Below are 19908 nucleotides of genomic sequence, written 5' to 3'. Positions count from 1 at the left end.
ATTTTAGGCCTCATCGACTACATGTCATATATTAGTTTGCCAGAGCCAGATCTGTATGAGCACTGCAGTGTCAAAGGGACATATCATAAACATAGTCTTAGGTAACTCGGGTCTCAACATGAAATTTTTAATTTAACTAGTGAAATGTGAATTGGTCTCCCTACTGCTGAAATAGAATGCACATTCAAATGGAAATTAAATTTTTTAAAAAGCTCACTTCTTATCAGCACTAGTTAATTAATCTCTGTTGAATAATTTTGTGACACACAAACCGCAATGTGCAACTACAGTCATGCACCACATAACAACATTTCGGTCAACAACAGACTCCATGTATGATGGTGGTCCCATAAGATTAGTACGATATAGCCAGGTATGTAATAGGCTATACCATCTGGGTTTGTGTAAGTACACTCTGTGATGTTCACACAATGACGAAATTGCCTAATGACACATTTCTCAGAACATATCCCATTATTAAGCGATGCATGACTCTATAGGCTAGATCGCTAACCTGAGACCAATCAACTGAGAGTTGTCTAAAGGTGATAGTCCAAGTCAGATGGAATTCTGAAAACAAATAGTGCATGATGTATACTGTTTACTGAAAAAAAGCGTTGTTTTATTAGCTGAACGTTATGTCTTTTAAATATGTCTCCCAAGAAGTTGTCTGGTTTTAGAAAATCACATGTAATAAATACACACCAAATTCTTTATTTTGAAATAAAGAGATATAAAAACGTATTGGTAGGAAAATTGATTATAATTTCAAAAATGCTAAAAACTAATGTTTGAAGAATATTGACTTCATGAGGAACTAAATAATTACCTTGCCTGTGTTCCACGTGTCTGCCTTTGTTCTGGCAGTAACATTTCCTGGGGCTTCACTTAAGGGCCATGATAATTACTTACAATTCAGTTAAGTTCATTTAATGAATATTTGAGAACTATTATATTCCAGGGACTGTTTTAGGTGCTTAGGATATAACGGTGCACCAGACAATGTCCCTGTCCTCAGAAAAGTAACATTTTATTGAGAGAGACAAAACATAAGCAAGTAAACAAAAAATGTTTATTACCATTTCAGATAGTGATAGGTACTTTTTAAAAACTGAAAAACGGTAAATAGTTAGAGAGTAACAAGTGGGAATGGGGTTTTCATCATCAGAAAAGATCTCTCTGAGAAGGTGACATTTGAGCAGAGACCTGAATGAAATGAAGGAGCAAGTCATGTGAATATTTGAGAAAGGAGTGGTCCAGAGGGAACATCAGGTGCAAAGCACTTGTGGACAGGCAGGCTTAGCATATTCAAAGAACAGCAAGGAGAACAGTATGGAGAAAATTCTGCAGGACAGGAGCAGAGTGGTAGGAAATGAGATCAAAACAAGTCATGTAGGTCCTTTTAAAGTCTTGTTAAGCAATTTTGTGTCTTTTCTAAGTGTGATGAGAGGTGATCTGAGAAGTTTTGTTTTTGTTTTGTGTATGTGCACATTTGTGTTTATCTGTATTTTGCTTTTCTATTTACTTTAAAATTTTTTATTATGTAATGTTTCAAATATATACTCATCACTCAGCTTTAATAATTATCAAGTCATGGCCTCTCTTGTTTCATCTATATACCTACCTACTCCTCACACACCTCCAGGTAATTTTGAAACAAATTTCACACTGCCTATCCTTTCATCCATAAATATTTCAGCATTTATGTCTGAACGGTAAGGACCATCTGATAGTTTTGAGCAGGAGAATGTTAAGTAAGATTACTTTGGGGATGAAACAAAATAAGTAAAATGACTTTCCAAATAGCAGTTATTATCTCTATTATTCCGGCAGGATGCTGAGTGAAGTTGCAATCTTGAGTGAGATTGAGACCAGAATGACCGAGAAGGGTAGAGACAGAACTGGGGATCAGATTAGGGGGAAAGCCAGTCAGGAGCAAGGTATGATGGAGACTGAATAGGGATGGATATAGATTAGGCAAATGAGCTATTGCCATCATGGTTACCAAATCAGACCCAGGTCTGTAGAGTGAGCCACAGATAGTCAGGTACATCTCTGAGCTAAGCTCCCTCAGTACCACAAGGAGTATTTCTGCTCATGTGAAGCCTTAGGAAGGCAGAACTGTGGAGCTTTCTATTGACCTTGCCAGGCTCAGAATTGCCAGAGATTTGTAGAGACTCCAATGCCTCATGACATTTCAATGGTTTAGAGCTTCAGTTTCTGGGGAGTTAATCAAGTCTCCTCCCCCTTAACATCTTCCTGAGCCCAGTATTCCAGCTTCATCTCACCATGGATCTACCAACTGGATGAACTTTTATTGTTGCTGTTATTATCTACTGTTGTTGAGTACCAAATATTTTCCAGGCATTTAGGGAGATTTAGATACATTATCTCATCTCATCTCATTCTTCATACTGCCTGGTAATGCTGGTATTATTACCATTTTACTGATGAGGAAATTGAGGCTAGCAGAGGTTAAGAGAATATCCAAAATAATCCACCTAGAAAGTGTAAACTTGGTTTGACTTTAATGCCCATCCTTTTACTTCTACACCAGGCTACCTTAGAGAAAAGTCATTATCTTCCATATTCAGACATCTAGGTAGCTCTTGGCAACCTGAGCCATTGAAAGTTGCACCTTACCTATCTCACTGAGTAGGGGGCAAAAGGAAGACCAGGCATCTGATTTGGGGGTTTGCAGACCCCAGTCCCTGACAGTTCTAAGACAGCATGACTAGAGGCAGAGATAGTGTCTGCAGTGAAAAAGTAGGAAGTATACATAACCTTGGCCATCCTTCTCCTCCTAGATACCAATCAGAGAATAGCCTGATATGAACTGATTTTATTCTCAAAGGCCCACAGCAGCAAAATACCTCTGTCTCGCTCAAAGTTTTGAGAGGTATTTTAGCAGTCTGGCTCAGAAAAACAGAAACCAGCTGGCTCAGGAATTTGACCCCCTGCCTCCAACTGATGACGTAAAAAAGAATCTGACTATACAGCAATCTAAAAGCTATTAACTAGAGCTACGTTTATTCTTGACCTCAATTAATCCAGCCAGCATTGCTTGCTCCCTCTCTAGAATAGAGACCAACTAGAGCAGAAGCTTTACTCATTCATTCATCAACTATTTAGTGAATGCCTATGACATGTCAGGCAGTATACTGTGTTGGGGAGAGACAGTGGGGAGGGGAAATAGACATGTTTATGCCCTCAAGGAGTTTCCAGTATCGTGAGAAGACCTTTTTTGCAAGCAGAATTTTTGTCTTCCCAACCACAAGGCTTAAAACAGAGATAAATACATAGGGCTGCTCAGTCAATGCTTGCTAATATATGAAGGAAAATTTAAAGTGATACCCTATTGGGCTAATTTAGTTTCAACCTAGTAGAGAGATAGTGTGTCTGCCTAGTTCTGTCCACCCCAATCTGAAGTTTCTGAGCTATACAGACTGCAGGCATCTCCTTATCTAAAATCTTTTCTGCTATTCCAGCACTACAGCAGGAGAGGTTGGTGGCACACACTAGACTGCTTGGATTCAAGTCTCAGATCTGTCACTCACTAACCATACAAGTTGTGGGCAAGTAACCTAACCTCTTTGTGCCTCAGTTTTATCATATATAATAGTACCTAATTAATGGAATTTTTGAGGGTTAAATGAATTAACATATATAAATTCTTAGAAGAGTGCATAATATATGATAAGCAATCAATAAATGTTGGAAATCATAATTGTTGTTCCAGGGCTAGAATGAAGGGAGCTATCAAAAGTTAGTTATTTCCAATTGAGCTACTCCAAAGAAATTCAGTTTCCTGTTTTTATGGGGTGAGAACTTGGCTGCTTTCTCTTCTACACTGAGTTGAGCCTTTCCAGTCTGAAGAAGTGCTCAAGAGGAGCATATATCTGGCATTGAAAATAGATTATATATGAGGCAGTCTTTCATTCAGAAACTGCTGGTCAGACTGAGAAATTTCTTTTGGAATGAGACCAGCCCAAGCAAGAAATTCTTAAGGAGTTATGAAAAAATACTTCCCTAGACTTTGCTGCCATCTTATCTCTTTTCTTCCCTGCATAACTATACTTTTTTTTTTAAAGATTTTATTTTTCCTTTTTCTCCCAAATCCCCCCAGTACATAGTTGTGTAGTTTTTTCAGTTGAGGGTCCTTCTAGTTGTGGCATGTGGGATGCCGCCTCAGCATGGCTTGACGAGCAGTGCCATGTCCATGCCCAGGATACAAACCAGCAAAACCCTGGGCCGCCAAAGCAGAGCACACGAAGTTAACCACTCGGCCACGGGGCCGGCCCCATAGCTATACTTCTGGAAGGAGGAGTTGTCACTTCTTAGGTTCATCGTTGTCCACATACTCTTCATGCCCAGTGAGCGTGACTTCTGCCTCCTTCACTCCAATGTAACCATTTGTAACATTGCCATTTGTGACATGAATGAACCTGGAGAGCATTATGCTAAGTGAAATAAGCCAGACACAGAAAGACAAACACTGTATGATCTCACTTATATGTGGAATCTAAAAATGTTGAACTCATAGAAGCAGGTAGAACAGTGATTGTACCAGGTAGGACAAAGATGAATAAGTTCTAGGTATCTAATTACAGTATAGTGACTATAGTTAACAATACTGTATTGTATACTTGAATTTACTAAGAGAATAGATTTTAAGTGTTCTTACCAGAAAAAAAAAGGTAACTATTATGTGAGGTGATAGATGTGTTAATTAAGTTGATTGTGGTAATCGTTTCACAATGTATATGTATATTAAATCATTACATTGTACACCTTTAAAAAAACAAACACATTGTCCAACTAAATATATGCAATTTTTTATTTGTCAATCATACCTCAATAAAGCTGGAAAAAATGCTGATTATGTTCCACTAAATTACACACCGTGAGGACATTTACATGCAATGAGGCCAGAAATCTTGTTAGTGAGGCTGCAGGAAGACCCTGACTGCCTTCCTGCTTTATAAGGAAGTTAGGAATTTAAGTGGGAAAACATAAGCTGGCCTTTGCAAAGCACTGCTGTAGGTGACCAAAAAAGTTACAAACTTCTTCTCTCCTGTTTTTAAAGGGGCTCCAGAGAAATAGAAGCTATAACTGCTCATAGTAGCCCAATTCTGGGAAGAAAACACTAAATACTGAAAAACTGCTTAGGTTTGATCTAAATCCTTCAAGCGAGGTTTTTTTCCTCCTGTTGACTCTGCTTTTTACTGCCTACTGTGATGAATGCTTCTTATTCCATATGGGAAAGCCCCAGTGAAAACAAGAGTTAGATTCACAAGCATTTGGTTTACTATTTCCATAGAAGCCAACACAGTAGTAGTCTCACAGCTAGGTACTGCACCTGGGTGCACCTCAAACTCTCCACCATGAGTAGGCCCTTAAATTCAGGAAAGCCATATAACTTCAAAGTTAAGATTAAGTGCACAAGCTCTGGAGTTAGACTACCTCAGTTCAAATCCCAGCTTCCACACTACTGCATAACTGTGGGAAAGTTTCTTATCCTCTCTGGGCCCAGTTTCCCCATCTAAAACAATGGGATAGCAACTTATCTCATCAGGTTCTCATGAAGATTAAATGAGATAATCCTTATAAAGCATTTACAATCTGACACTTAGCAAATATTCAACTAAAGGTAGCCCTGTTTTCATTTGGCAACCCACCTAAGTTTTCATGGTATCCTATTGAGTTAGCAAATAAAGCTGGTTGAAACTGGAAAAAGCTAGTTCCCAACACAAATCACTATCCATACTCTCTTTATGCTATAGCAATGGTTTCAATTTGCAACATATTACTTAGGAAATAGAAGCTTCCTAGTTATTGCTATTGTCTAAAACAGTGCTTCCCAAACTTTTTGATCACTTTGAGAATCAGTGTTCTAAACTATATATATCTTACATTAGTATCATGCCTTCAACTTTTTCTGGCAATCCTTGTGAATACGTTTTCCCACTCCTGTTCCTACATCTTCTTTTCCCTAAAGAAATGGTCCCCAAAGTGTAGACTCTGGACCAGTGGGATAAGTACCAGCATCACATGGGAACTGGTTAGAAATGCAGATTCATAGGCCCCATCCTAGACCTACTGAATCTGAAACTTTCGGTGGTGGGGGTAGGGTAGCAGTGCATGTTTTAACAATTCCCCTCCAAGTGATTCTGATACATGCTCAAATTTGAGAACCATTGCCCTATCCTACTAACATAGCTAACGGCCTATAAAAAGCATCATTTCATTGTATCACTAATTCTATAATTTTAACAACTCTGGTTTTGATTTCTTCTCTCCATCTGTTTCTATGTACATTCCTTCCATGTCCACTTGTGTTTTCTTCAGTTTCTAAGTGGCTCTATCTTTGGACAAATATCTCAAAACATTTTTTTGTCTTCAGTGACAATGAAGACTGGCTGGTCATTACCATAAGAAGGACTGAGTGGATTCATAACTTTATTTTTCTAACCTTTCATCATCCTTTCATACATTCCCTAAGTTATACCTAGAATCTGAGCAAGGGTTGAACCAAGAGCAAATAGAGTAATGATGTAACTTCATGTTGTTCATTTTTTGTGCTCATCTAATTTAATGTCTATATCTATATCTAGCTATTCACCTTGTAAAAACAAAAGCACCTTCTGAAAGACAAGAAAAGAACGTACAACTGAAATTGCACAATGATGTAAACTATTATGAACTCAAATTTTAAAAAAATAGAAATATTGTATGATCCAGCTATTCCACTTCTGGGTATTTATCCAAAGAGCATGAAATTAATAATTCAAAAAGATTTATGCATCCCTATGTTCACTGTAGCACTTTTCACAATAGCCAAGACATGGAAGCAATCCAAGTGCCCATCAATGGATGCATGGATAAAGAAGATGTGGTGTATATATATACACAATGGAATACTACTCATCCATAAAAAAGACAAAATCATGCCATTTGCAACAATATGGATGGACCTCGAGGGTATTATGCTAAGCAAAAAAAGACAGAGAAAGATGAATACCATATGATTTCATTCATATGTGGAAGATAAACAAAGAAACACATAGATACTGAGAACAGATTACTGGTTACCTGAGGAAAAGGGGGTGGGGGGAAGGTGAAAGGGCTAAAGGGGCACATATATATGGTGATGGATAAAAACTAGACTATTGGTGGTGAACACAATGCAGTCTATACAGAAACTGATATATATTAATGTACACCTGAAATTTACACAATGTTATAAGCCAATTTGACCTCAATAAAATAATTTTTTAAAAAACTCTCCTTCTGCATTAGATTAATATAACCATTGATAAAATTAATCCCATGAGGTTCTTTAAAGAATTTAGATTTTTAATCTACATTATGTAGACTACCTAAAAAACAACATGTTCTTTGCCACTCAGTGAAAACTCTCTCAACTGGAGATCATAAGATGGGGAAAGGTGAGGTTCTGGTGGTCTGGAATAAGTTTGTTCATGACATAGAGACAAGAAAAATGAGATGAGTTTACTGTGCTGTAGACTGCCTAAATGCTTTTCTGTTCTGTTATCCTATCTACAGAGACTGAAAAAGTCAGTGCTTTGAGTAATTCTAGTTAGTGTTGTCAAGTTCCATTTCTCCCAGTTCACAATGCTTCATCTTTTCTTTAGGCGCTAAAGTCAAATACAACTCCCAGCTTGAAAAAGGTTTTAATACTACTTGACTAGCATAATGAAAGCATATCCCATTAGGTGTTATGGAATATATAAAATTAACCATTCTCAAACCTCAAAGAATGAATTACATTTCATAAATCCTATCTATTTTCCCTGAAGTTTTTATTCATTCCTTCTCCAGTTGCATCCTGGAACAGACTTTCAACACAACTCAGGCTGGGATTACTACCACAGCTTCCCTAACTGCCATCAGTCAGCCCATACATATAGTCTAGGTTAATTTTCTTTCAAAATTCCTTTCACATAATTCCCCTCCTCAAAAGCCTACAATGGTTTCCTATTTCGTATCGCATTATATCTAAACTCTTCTGCCTAGCTTTAATGGTAGAATCTGGCTCTATCCTTCCAATCCAACTTTATTTTGTACTATTTCCCAACCAGCAGGTCCCCTTCCCCTAGGTTTTGAATAATTGTGAAATTCATTTGCTCTTTTCTAGGGAAAAGTTGAAGAAACCAGGAAAAGAAAAACAGACACTGAAATCCCTAACAGCAAATTTTATTTACGATTGAAGTTAAGGATTATTTTTAATGCATGCTGAGAAAAGAGTAATATTAAAACTTATAGGTTACTATCTGATAAGGAATACAAGATGATGTTGGGAAAGGCTTTGGCATACACAACTACTGGAACCAGGTTATCAGAACACTTATACTATTGGAACATTGTTATCAGAACACTTACATATCACCTACTTTTATATCACACCAATTTCATGGACAGCTCATCTTCTAACTCCTCACTGGCTATTTGAGTAACAGCATTCAAGGTTAAATGCTAAGACTGGGGAGTATGGAAGAAATACAGAAGTGGTAAGCATCACATTTCAGAGCCTATATATATGAATACAACATTAAGTTTAATTAAGAAAGAGTATTTCAACTTTTTTCTGAAACAACATTTGGCAATGTTTAGCGCATGAGAAGACACTGCTTTGGTCCATCCACTCTTTCCAGCTTTTCAAAGTGTTTCCTGGCATTGCGGATGTTGATCAGAGTAGCTGCGGAAGCTGAGGGTAGGGGTGGGGGAGATACCCAACAGAATAAGTACGGGCAGCCAAAGGAATGTCTGACTAGTAAAAACAAACAAGAGAGAGCCAAATCCCTCATAATATATGTCACCAAGAACATACAGAAATAGGAGGTCCCAAGTTAACCTGAGTTTAATTTTTTTGAATAAGTAGATTTGTTTATATTATAAACACAAAATTTCCAAAATAAATTTTCAAAATCTTTTGGTTTGGGGCAAATACTATAAAACCCATTATCTTATGTTGCATTTTAATATTAACCTAAGGCAGGAAAAGCCAGTGGATCAGAGATAATTTAAAATTCTGGGAACACCCAGGAAATACCGCTAGAACCTTTATTTCAATGGTTGTGACGGATACAGCTATTATGGCATGGAAGCGCCAAATATTTCCCTTTATGCCCATAACATAATTATGGGAATACAGTACTTAGGAATATACAATGACATATAAAATGGTTCAACATTTAATAGTTCAGAGCTTAGACTGACTAGTCTTTTAAAAATTCCATACCATATGGAGCATAAATCATACATTTTGGTTCTCTTTTCTTTAAAATCCCTAGATTTAGCAACTTGATTTTTGAAGTTCCCATGAAGAACACATAATACCCTGGAGTCTAAATTATTTTTAAGCTTCAAAGTATAAGTCTATTAAATAATAAACTATTTACCACTAGTACTAAAATATTTTTTTTTATTATGGTAAATATACATAACAATAAATTTACCATTTTAGTCATTTTTAAATGTACAGGTCAGTGGCATTAAGTAGATTCACACTGTTGTGCAACCATCCCCACTACAAAATAGTTTTTCAGTATCTAATAAAGTACTACCTCTAGAGCAATTAGTTTAAAGAATATGTGGCTTTGAACATATGTCAGCTAAGTTTAAACTTACGAATGGATGGATCAGACATCACAACCATCACATAAGTGTTGGATGTAAAGATATCAATGAAAGCAGCAAAGTTAGAGTTCCTGACTTCCATGCTCTGGAAAGAAGCAGCCAGCTTGCTATAGGAGAAAGGAGAAAAGTGAGTAAACATAAAATAACAGCAATATAAGAAATTCTTATCTTTTATGTTAAACATTTTCATAGCATTATACCTCACTTCATCGCTTCATGAATACAGTTAATCACTAACCCCTCTTTGTTTTCTAAGGAAACTCTAATGCTGAATTTAACATATTTTGGAAAGTGACTTAGACAGAAAGTGGGTTAGGACTTGATATTGACTGTGAAATGAAAGTGGGTTTAGACCTAGATCCATGTTAAAAATCATGTTACAAAAAGTTTCTCTAATATTTAAGAATATTTAATACTTAAGTTTAAATTTCCCTATCATTGAGATTAATAATTATGTCTTTTGAATGTTATATTGAAATTTAAAAAATGATCCTATTTCTTTGAAAACAAACAAGATAATTACATTTGAATGTAATTTGCTATTTCTTCTTAAAAATATTAGCATAAACATGCCAGAAAGTCTCAAAGTGTGCTAAGGCATAAAAGGAGTAAACTTATACCTATTCTATCATCTGGGCATCAAAGTTGTACCAGGATAATAATTTTGATTATTAAAGCTTTACTAAATTATGATGTTCAGCCATTCTTTTTTCCTATATTCGCAATGCTAAGATTCAAATTGTATTTAGTCAAAGCTGAGACAATATGATATTTCTAGACTCTGTATTTTGTACTATTTCCGAATCAGTACCTCACTATTTTAGTTACTGTAGTTTTACAGTAAATTTTGGAATTTGGTAGGGTAAATTCTCCTCCTTCTTATTCAAAACTCTCTTGGACATTTTCTGTTTATTTCTTCCCAAATCATATCAAACATCTTGAAAGGGCACTCTAGATATTTTTCACACGCTTCTTCTGTATCAATTGAGTGTGCATTAAAGAACAATGACTTTCACCTAAGTCAACTGTAGGCTCCCTTGGAGTTTAGCTTTCTTTTCAAAGGAACTATTCTGAATATAGAAGTGAAGTCCACTATAGTTATTTGAACCTCTCAAAAATGACAGTAAATTTTTCAGGGATAAACAGGTCACACAAGATCTCTTACCTGCAGCTCAGCTTAAACTGCTTAATAATGTTGCTGATTTTTTCAAATCTGTGAGCATCACGCTGCTCTTTACACTGATAGTGAGAAATCACCTATAAAAAAGAGCAAGCCCTTTAAATCAATGCAGTGTAGTCATATCACCTCTGCTACTCCTCAAGGCAGACATCTGTCAGTCTTTTGGTCACCCTGATTTTCAGGATAAACTTGGCACCTGGCTTACTGTCTCTTTTCCTCGGTCCTATATCCTGCCAAGATTTTGCATAATTTCAACATCCCTATGGATGATCCATCCAGTACCATTTGGTTATTATTTTATCACACCATTTAAGTATTATCTAATTTGGTTCACTGCTGTTCTTTCTCACTTACTTTAATCATTAAATATACATCTGTTTTCAATATTTCACAGGATGGTCTTTGATTAAAAACAAGTACAAATCAAAAAGGAAAAAGAAAAATTTTTAGCTGTTCTTGAGGTATACTTAACGTTAATTATAATGAAGGCTATAACAAAGTAGCTTTTGGTATTATATTTAAAAAGCATAACTAAATGAGTCTAACCTCTGAGGATTTACTATTTATAAATGAATGTATTCATGATATACACCCATGCCATCTGAAATTACTTTCCCTCACACTTTCAGGTTTTATTAAAACCACACAAGTATTTCCTATAGGCTGAATATACAGATGTAAAGTTTTTAGTAGAAAGCAAAACTGAGTCACTCATCAGAAGAAATTCACAGGGCAATTCTCTGAAACCATGTGAAACTTTCAAAACATAATTCCTAGACCAATGATGGAACTGGTTCCCCTTGCTTGACTTCAACTCTCTCAGTGAAAATGGTCAATCACACCTAAACTTGGTCTTCAAGAGAAACAAAAGACACCTGTAACTCTTAGTGAATAACAAGCAGCTTATATGAGGTTAACCCCTATGATCATGTGTGGTGGATGTAGCAGGGGAATACTGCTGAAAGAGAATTCTGCTGTGGCATGTACATCAAGACAGACAGAATAGTTCACTTGCTTCTTGCTATTCACACTAGCATGAAAAATAGGACTCAGGGTGGCATAATTCCAAGCAAGTGACCCCTGCCAATAGGCTAAGACAGACAGACACTCTGGTTAGGACTCCTTGCCTCAGGTGTACCAGCTAGAAGGAAGGATGACTCACAAATATATTTACATTTACAAACAATGTTTTCACAAAGGAAGGAGGAAAAATTGCACTCTGCATTCTCTGCCCTCTGTTGCCATATTAGCAAAAGGATCCAATGTTTAATTAACATTAATAGCAATGTTTTATATATATATATAAAATAATAATAATAGTGACATGCTAAGCTATGTGCTAGGGCTTGATGTTGCCTTGTCCCATTTTAATCTACACATAAAACCTACGATATAGACATTATTATCTCCATTTTATAGAAGGGGAACCAAGCTCAGAGAGATTAAAAAATGTGTCTAAAATCATCAAGCATTGGCAGAGCTCAGAAACAAATTATTTACTGTGAGCTGCTCTTAGAGTTACATTTACTAAGGTGATCACCAATGACTTGTGCAATGCTTTGTGACATCTCAAATTAGTTTCTATTACTGTTATTTAGAAATTTTACTTATAAATATAGGTATTTGCACCCCCGTCAGGGCCATACACACAGTAGACTCTAATATAGTTAAGTTGAATTTATAAGAAAAATAGAAATATCAACAAGCTCCTAACTCCTTCCACCTCTCCATCTGAACTCTTAGCTACGTCACTGAGTTGACCATTTTATCTCTTCCATGTTAAAAGTTTTCAGCTCAGTCTTTTGGAGAAAGAAGTGGAATGCAAGTTTTCTCAAAGGGAAAACTCTCCTCATTTCATAATAAAAGTCATAGGAAATAGGAACCCTTTAACAAAAATGAGCAATTATTAGCAGAAATAATCTAAGCTGTGTAGTAAGGCATACCTGCAAAAATGTAAGTTTTACTATTAAAGAGCTACACGCCAAAGGACTTCTTTCAGGTCATTTGCTGACAACACTTATAAATAAGGCTATGCATGCTAAAGTAATGACAAGAGGGAAAAAGGTTCTTCCTGAAAATGGGAACGTGTTGTTTTCTGTTGCTGAGTAGAAGAAGGTAAGAGTGAAGTACATATGCAGAGCAGAAAGTTCTCACCAGAAAAGTAGCTCTCTCAAAGAGAAGCACTTCATCAGCCTCGATAATTTCAGCAAAATTCCTTAGGTTCATTTCCAGCTGCTGAACATTGGGAATCAGCTGATAAACAATGCTGGACCAAGCCTAACAGAACAGAAGCACAGTGTAATATTATTAACAGATAGCCAGTCCCAGACCTGCGTAAATGAGTAAGTACACTAAAACATATGGACAGCAAAATATGGTAATAATTGAGTCTAAAGCAAATACTGATAACAAATATAACACAAATAAAATGAGAAAAAGATAATATTTGATTTTTATCCTTTAGTTGGATTTTTTTTACATTTTACTTTTTTTTACATTTTGTCAAATGCAGGAGAAACTTCTTTCCATTGATAATTAAAAATAAACAAATAATTTAATTCCATCATGTTGCCTTAGGAAAAGTTGAAAACTCTGATCTACTGGGCTAAAAAGCTTCTAATCCAGCCATTCAACAAATATTTAAGTCCAACAGAGTAGAGTGCTCTAAGATCAGAATCTAATAATGCTACATTTAACATACATCCAAAAATCAATTTTGTGAAAATATTAGAGCCACACAAACGGCCCCTCCTCTCAATGGGATAACATACAAGAGAAATTAGTGGCATTATCATTCCAAAAGGCTTCTTGTCAGCTGTATAAATTACTGATCCAATTGAGTTAAAAATGGTCCACTGTGTGTTTGCCTAAAACTGACTTCATCCAGAGGAGTACAGCTAATGTAAGGAGTTGAAATTAACCACACACTCCCTCTATTCTCTTAAGGCTCTTTTATTTGACTTTCCATTATAATACTTCCTTCAATCTTATTCCAATTTGTCTGGTATGGTGTACAATGTTCTTCTCTCCTCTACTAGAGGGCAGGAACCTGGTCTTAGTCATTTGTGTGTCCAACAGCATCAAGCAGATATGAAACGAGTGCTTGTAGAATAAAACAATATAAAAGTTTGTCAGCTCTATGCAACATTGATGTAAGAGATAGTAGTGTCATGTTTTTGTTCCAATTAGTTTTATTACTTAAGCATGGGGGTTCGGGTTCCAAGATCCCAGGTCGGTGTTAATGTCACTGCTGAATTTACCTTGGAGAAGGCACCAAAGCTAACCACAGCAGAGACATTGTCACTCACAGCAGTGTTGTGATTAGCCAATTGTCTTTGGTCGTGTTATGTATTGCCATCCTTCACACCGCAGTTGGTTCTTATCAGTGCGTGATGTCCATCCTTATTCACGGTTACCTGTTCTATGGGAATAAGGCTTTGAGAGAAATTCGGCCCAAATTAATCTAGAACAGTATTTCTTTGACAGGCATCTCAAAATGATCTGTTATTAGAGTGAGGCTGGGTCAACATAATATTGGGGAAAAAATGAATTAGTTAAAAAAATAAATCAATGGCTATTGTTCAAGTCCAATGGTTTTTCTCCTTGACAAGTCAGGTTTCTGTGCTTCTGGTTGTAGACACGTGTCAGATGCAGTTGATACTGAGGCTGTAGCTACCATTGATGGAGAAGGATGCTTTCCCACCCAGAGTCAGACTTGTCAATGGATACCAGAAGTAGTATGAGGAAAGGTCTGACCACAGGAGGACCCAAAAGGAGCCAGTCTTTCAAATCACTAGATCGGTAGAAGAAAGGGAGGAAGGAGGATAAGCAGCCTATGTGCCAATAAGGTAATTTTAGCTTCATCCATAACACAGCTACTGTTGGAACCTCTACAACTACTGCAAGCAGTGTGGTATCCACTCCGGCAATGAGAATAATCTTTCTGGTTGAAAAAAATGCTAGTCTCCAATTTGGCATGAAAGTTGAAGCTCCCATACTCCAGGCATAATATGTCTCATTCTAAGACTCCTTTCTCCAATCTCTCTCCTAAATATTTTTCTTCTATTGCTGTCCAAACTTAGGCATAATAGCTTATATCCTGTAGAGGTATCTGAATATTACACATGGCTCCAATCAGCATTGAGACCACAACAGGTCAAAATGGATGATGGCCAGTGAAACTTCTGCTTTCACGAAGATCAGTGTCAAATTTATCATAACCAAACTGGCTAACTCAGTCTGATTTGGTAGGTATGTCAACCCAATCTAAGATAAAAACCAAAATCTCTTAAGGTTAAGTCTGATATTTTTCAAACAATTTGTTGTAGATTATTTCATTTTTTAGTTCAACACATCTAGATGGCTATGAAAGAGTTCAAAATCTTTTAGTTTTGATAATACCCTTCTAGCTTTTTTTGTGGTCTTAAAATGAGGGAACTCAGGGAAACATACACACCTTATAGAGAGTTTCATCCCAGATAGATGTTCGGAAACAAGAACATTCCAATGGGCGAGACAAACGCCTCAGATCTTCTTCTCGCTCTTTAAAAATCTGAATTAAAAAGCCCAACATATTGATTAACACATAACAGCTGTCCTCTTTCATAGCAAAATCTAAGATATAACTGTTTCAGCATATTTTAAACAGGAGCATTTCCTCTTTCCTCAGAGGAATTTTTCAGTGTGAACATTATTTCACAAACTGGGATGGCAGGAATGATTTCAGATAAGGTCTAAAAGTACAACAGTTACTATAATTCTTCAGGCCCATGCTGTTTGTGCTGAGTACTCACTGAGAGCACTATGTTAGAAAATAAAATTTACCATACTGAGGAGTCTTAATAAAATATATCTAACATTCCAAATCACCCAACCTGGGTCATTTAAAAGATAGCTATCCCACATCAAGATTTTGTACACAAAAATACTTTAACCGCCGGAGTTCCGCCCAGGCAGCAGACAAAACCCTCTGTCTGCCATTAGCAGAGGGGCCACGCCGAGCATTCACGGCTCCGGGAGAGGCCTGGAGAGAATCCCAGAGGGCGGGGCGACCCCCAGCTGCCGTTGCCCGCCCCGTGGGACTAGGGATAGCCGGAGATCTCGGAGAGGACCGGGGCTGGGGGAAGTTTCAAAGGCCGGCTCTGCGACCCGGACGGGAAGCGCCGGAGTTCCGCCCGGGCAGCAGACAAAACTCTCTGTCTGCCATTAGCAGAGGGGCCATGCCGAGCATTCATGGCTCCGGGAGAGGCCCGGAGAGAATCCCAGAGGGCGGGGCGACCTCCAGCTGCCGTTGCCCGCCCCGTGGGACTAGGGATAGCCGGAGATCTCGGAGAGGACCGGGGCTGGGGGAAGTTTCAAAGGCCGGCTCTGCGACCCGGACAGGAAGCGCCGGAGTTCCGCCCGGGCAGCAGACAAAACTCTCTGTCTGCCATTAGCAGAGGGGCCACGCCAAGCATTCACGGCTCCGGGAGAGGCCCGGAGAGAATCCCAGAGGGTGGGGCGACCCCCAGCTGCCGTTGCCCGCCCCGTGGAACTAGGGATAGCTGGAGATCTCAGAGAGGACTGGGGCTGGGGGGAGTTCCAGAGACCCAGCTTCGTAGCCTAGGGGGAAACCCTACAGGCTCACAGCAGCCTTAGGGAAAGCCTCTGCACAGCACCAGTAGAAGGCACCCAGCCACCAGCCACAAGGCTGGAAGACCCCAGGGCAAAAGCAGCATAGCTAGGTGAACTAACCACAGACTGTAGAAGATGCCAATAGCTCTCCTACGACCCATAGAGGACAAGTGAGATTTTGTGGGTGCCGACAGCAACGGAGCGACAAATATAAGTGATCCCACCCCTGGCCGCTGGAAAAGCCCATAACACCGTTGCAGACCCCAAGGAGAGAGCATATCTAGGTGGGCTGCAACAGTAGGCACCAGCAGCCTGAAGCCCCCCTGTGATGGCCCCCACAGAAGAGGAGGGAATCCAAAGGGCCACTGTGGCTATGAGGAGGGGCCCAGGCCCAGTTAGCAACTGCGGACAGGGTTCCTGGTTGGTGCAGTATAAACAGCTGCTCCCCCACCGCAGCAGCTGAAACAAGTGAAAGGAGCAACTAAACTATCTCCATGCGGAGGCACAAATCAACAACATCAAGCAATATGAAAAAATACATTAAATCTCCAGAACAGAAAGAAAGTAACAAATACACAGAAAACAATCCCAAAGAAAATGAGATATATAACCTAAATGATGATGACTTCAAAACAGCCATCATTAAAATTCTCAATGAGTTAAGAGAGAGTTCTGACCGTCAACTCAACGAGTTCAGGAGCTATGTCACAAAAGAGTTTGATACGATAAAGAAGAACCAAACAGAAATATTGGAAATGAAGAACACAATAGAGGAGATTAAGAAAAATCTAGATGCTCTGAACAGTAGGGCCGATAATATGGAGGAAAGAATTAGCAATTTGGAAGATGGCAATATAGAATTGCTGCAGGCAGAGGAGGAGAGAGAAGCAAGACTAAAAAGAAATGAAGAAACTCTCCGAGAATTATCAGACACAATTAGGAGATGCAACGTAAGGATTATAGGTATACCAGAGGGAGAAGAGAAGGAGAAAGGGGCAGAAAGCCTATTCAAAGAAATAATGGCTGAGAACTTCCCAAATCTGGTGAGGGAGATGGATCTTCAGGTGACAGAAGCCAATAGATCTCCAATCTTTATCAATGCAAGAAGACCAACTCCACGCCATATAGTAGTGAAGCTAGCAAAAGTCAATGACAAGGAGAAAATACTAAGGACAGCCAGGCAAAAGAAACTAACCTACAAAGGAACCCCCATCAGGCTATCAGCAGATTTCTCAGCAGAAACTTTACAGGCTAGAAGAGAGTGGAATGATATATTCAAAAATCTGAAGGACAAAAATCTACAGCCGAGAATTCTCTACCCAGCGAAAATATCCTTCAAATACTATGGAGAAATAAAAACTTTCGCAGATAGACAAAAATTAAGGGAGTTCATTGCCACAAAACCTCCTCTTCAGGAAATCCTCAGGAAAACCCTCATTCCTGAAAAATCCAAAAAAGGAAAGGGGCTACAAAACCAAGAGCAGAGGAGATAAGTAGAAGGACAACAACAGAGAGTAGCAGCTCTACATCAGAACAGATTAAACCATGGGACGAGAAACAAAGGAAACTGAAGAAAAGCGGAAAACAAGACACAAAATGGTAGTGGTAGGCCCCCACATCTCAATAATCACTCTAAATGTAAATGGATTGAACTCCCCAATCAAAAGACACAGAGTGGCAGGATGGATCAAAGAACAAAATCCAACAATATGCTGCCTCCAGGAAACACACCTCAGCCCCAAAGACAAACACAGACTCAGAGTGAAGGGATGGAGAACAATACTCCAAGCTAATAATGAACAAAAGAAAGCAGGTGTCGCTATACTAATATCAGACAAGGTAGATTTCAAAGCAAAACAGATAAAGAAAGATAAAGAGGGACAGTATATAATGATAAAAGGGACTCTCCACCAAGAAGACATAACACTTATAAATATATACGCACCCAACACAGGAGCACCAAAATTTGTAAAGCAACTCTTAATAGAACTAAAAGAAGACATCAACAACAATACAATAATAGTAGGGGACCTCAACACACCATTAACACCAATGGACAGAACATCCAGACAGAAAATCAACAAGGAAATAATAGAATTAAATGAAAAATTAGACCAGATGGACTTAATAGATATATATAGAACACTTCATCCAAAAACAGCAGGTTACACATTCTTCTCAAGTGCACATGGAACATTCTCAAGGATTGACCATATTTTGGGAACCAAAACAAACATCAATAAATACAAGAGAGTTGAAATAATATCAAGCATCTTTTCTGATCATAATGCTATTAAACTAGAAATCAACTACAAGAAAAAAGCAGAGAAAGGTGCAAAAATGTGGAGACTAAACAACACGCTTCTCAACAAACAATGGATCATTGAAGAAATTAAAGAAGAAATCAAATTTTATCTGGAGACTAATGAAAATGAGAACACGACATACCAAAACATTTGGGATGCAGCAAAAGCAGTCCTAAGAGGGAAATTCATCACAATACAGGCCCACCTCACTAAACAAGAAAAAGCTCACATAAGCAACCTCAAACGACACCTAACAGAACTAGAAAAAGAAGAACAAACAAAGCCCAGAGTCAGTAGAAGGAGGGAAATAATAAAAATAAGAGCAGAAATAAACGATATTGAAACAAAAAAGACAATAGAAAGGATCAATGAAACAAAGAGTTGGTTCTTCGAAAGAATTAACAAAATTGACAAACCCCTAGCCAGACTCACCAAGAAAAGAAGAGAGAAATCACAAATTAATGAAATTAGGAATGACAGAGGAGAAATCACAACAGATACCAATGAAATACAAGAGATCATAAGAGAATACTATGAAAAACTATATGCCAACAAATTGAACAACCTGGAAGAAATGGACAAATTCCTAGACTCCTACAATCTCCCCAAACGGAATCAGGAAGAAATGGAGAATCTGAATAGGCCAATCACAAGTAAGGAAATAGAAACGGTAATCAAAAACCTCCCCAAAAATAAGAGTCCAGGACCAGACGGCTTCTCTGGAGAATTCTACCAAACATTCAAAGAAGACTTAATACCTATTCTCCTCAAACTGTTCCAGAAAATTGAGAAAGATGGAGAACTCCCTAACACATTCTATGAAGCCAACATCACCCTGATCCCCAAACCTGACAAGGACAACACAAAGAAGGAGAACTACAGGCCGATATCACTGATGAACATAGATGCAAAAATCCTCAACAAAATTTTGGCAAACCGATTACAGCAATACATCAAAAAGATTATACACCATGATCAAGTGGGATTTATACCAGGGACACAGGGATGGTTCAACATCCGCAAGTCAATCAACGTGATACACTACATCAACAAAATGAAAAACAAAAACCACATGATCATCTCAATAAATGCAGAGAAAGCATTCGACAAGATCCAACACCCATTTATGATAAAAACCCTCAGTAAAAT

General features: G+C 38.0%; 1 protein-coding gene across 2 annotated transcripts in view; it reads right to left on the bottom strand.

Moving 5' to 3' along the window:
• Nucleotides 1–8201: 8201 nt before the first annotated feature.
• RRAGB (Ras related GTP binding B) overlaps nt 8202–19908 on the bottom strand; it is a 32059-nt gene continuing 20352 nt past the window's right edge. For both annotated transcript variants that reach the window (XM_023634396.2, XM_023634395.2), the window contains 5 exons: nt 15297–15392; nt 12995–13117; nt 10826–10917; nt 9652–9767; nt 8202–8728 (listed from right to left, as the gene is read on the bottom strand). In XM_023634396.2, coding sequence (XP_023490164.1) covers nt 8631–8728; nt 9652–9767; nt 10826–10917; nt 12995–13117; nt 15297–15392 — 525 coding nt within the window. In that variant the 3' untranslated portion in view covers nt 8202–8630. The remainder of the gene's footprint in view (nt 8729–9651; nt 9768–10825; nt 10918–12994; nt 13118–15296; nt 15393–19908) is intronic.

The sequence above is a fragment of the Equus caballus genome, chromosome X (genome assembly GCF_041296265.1).
Source record: "Equus caballus isolate H_3958 breed thoroughbred chromosome X, TB-T2T, whole genome shotgun sequence".
Taxonomy (NCBI): domain Eukaryota; kingdom Metazoa; phylum Chordata; class Mammalia; order Perissodactyla; family Equidae; genus Equus; species Equus caballus.
This window is presented reverse-complemented; position numbering and strand designations above follow the sequence as displayed.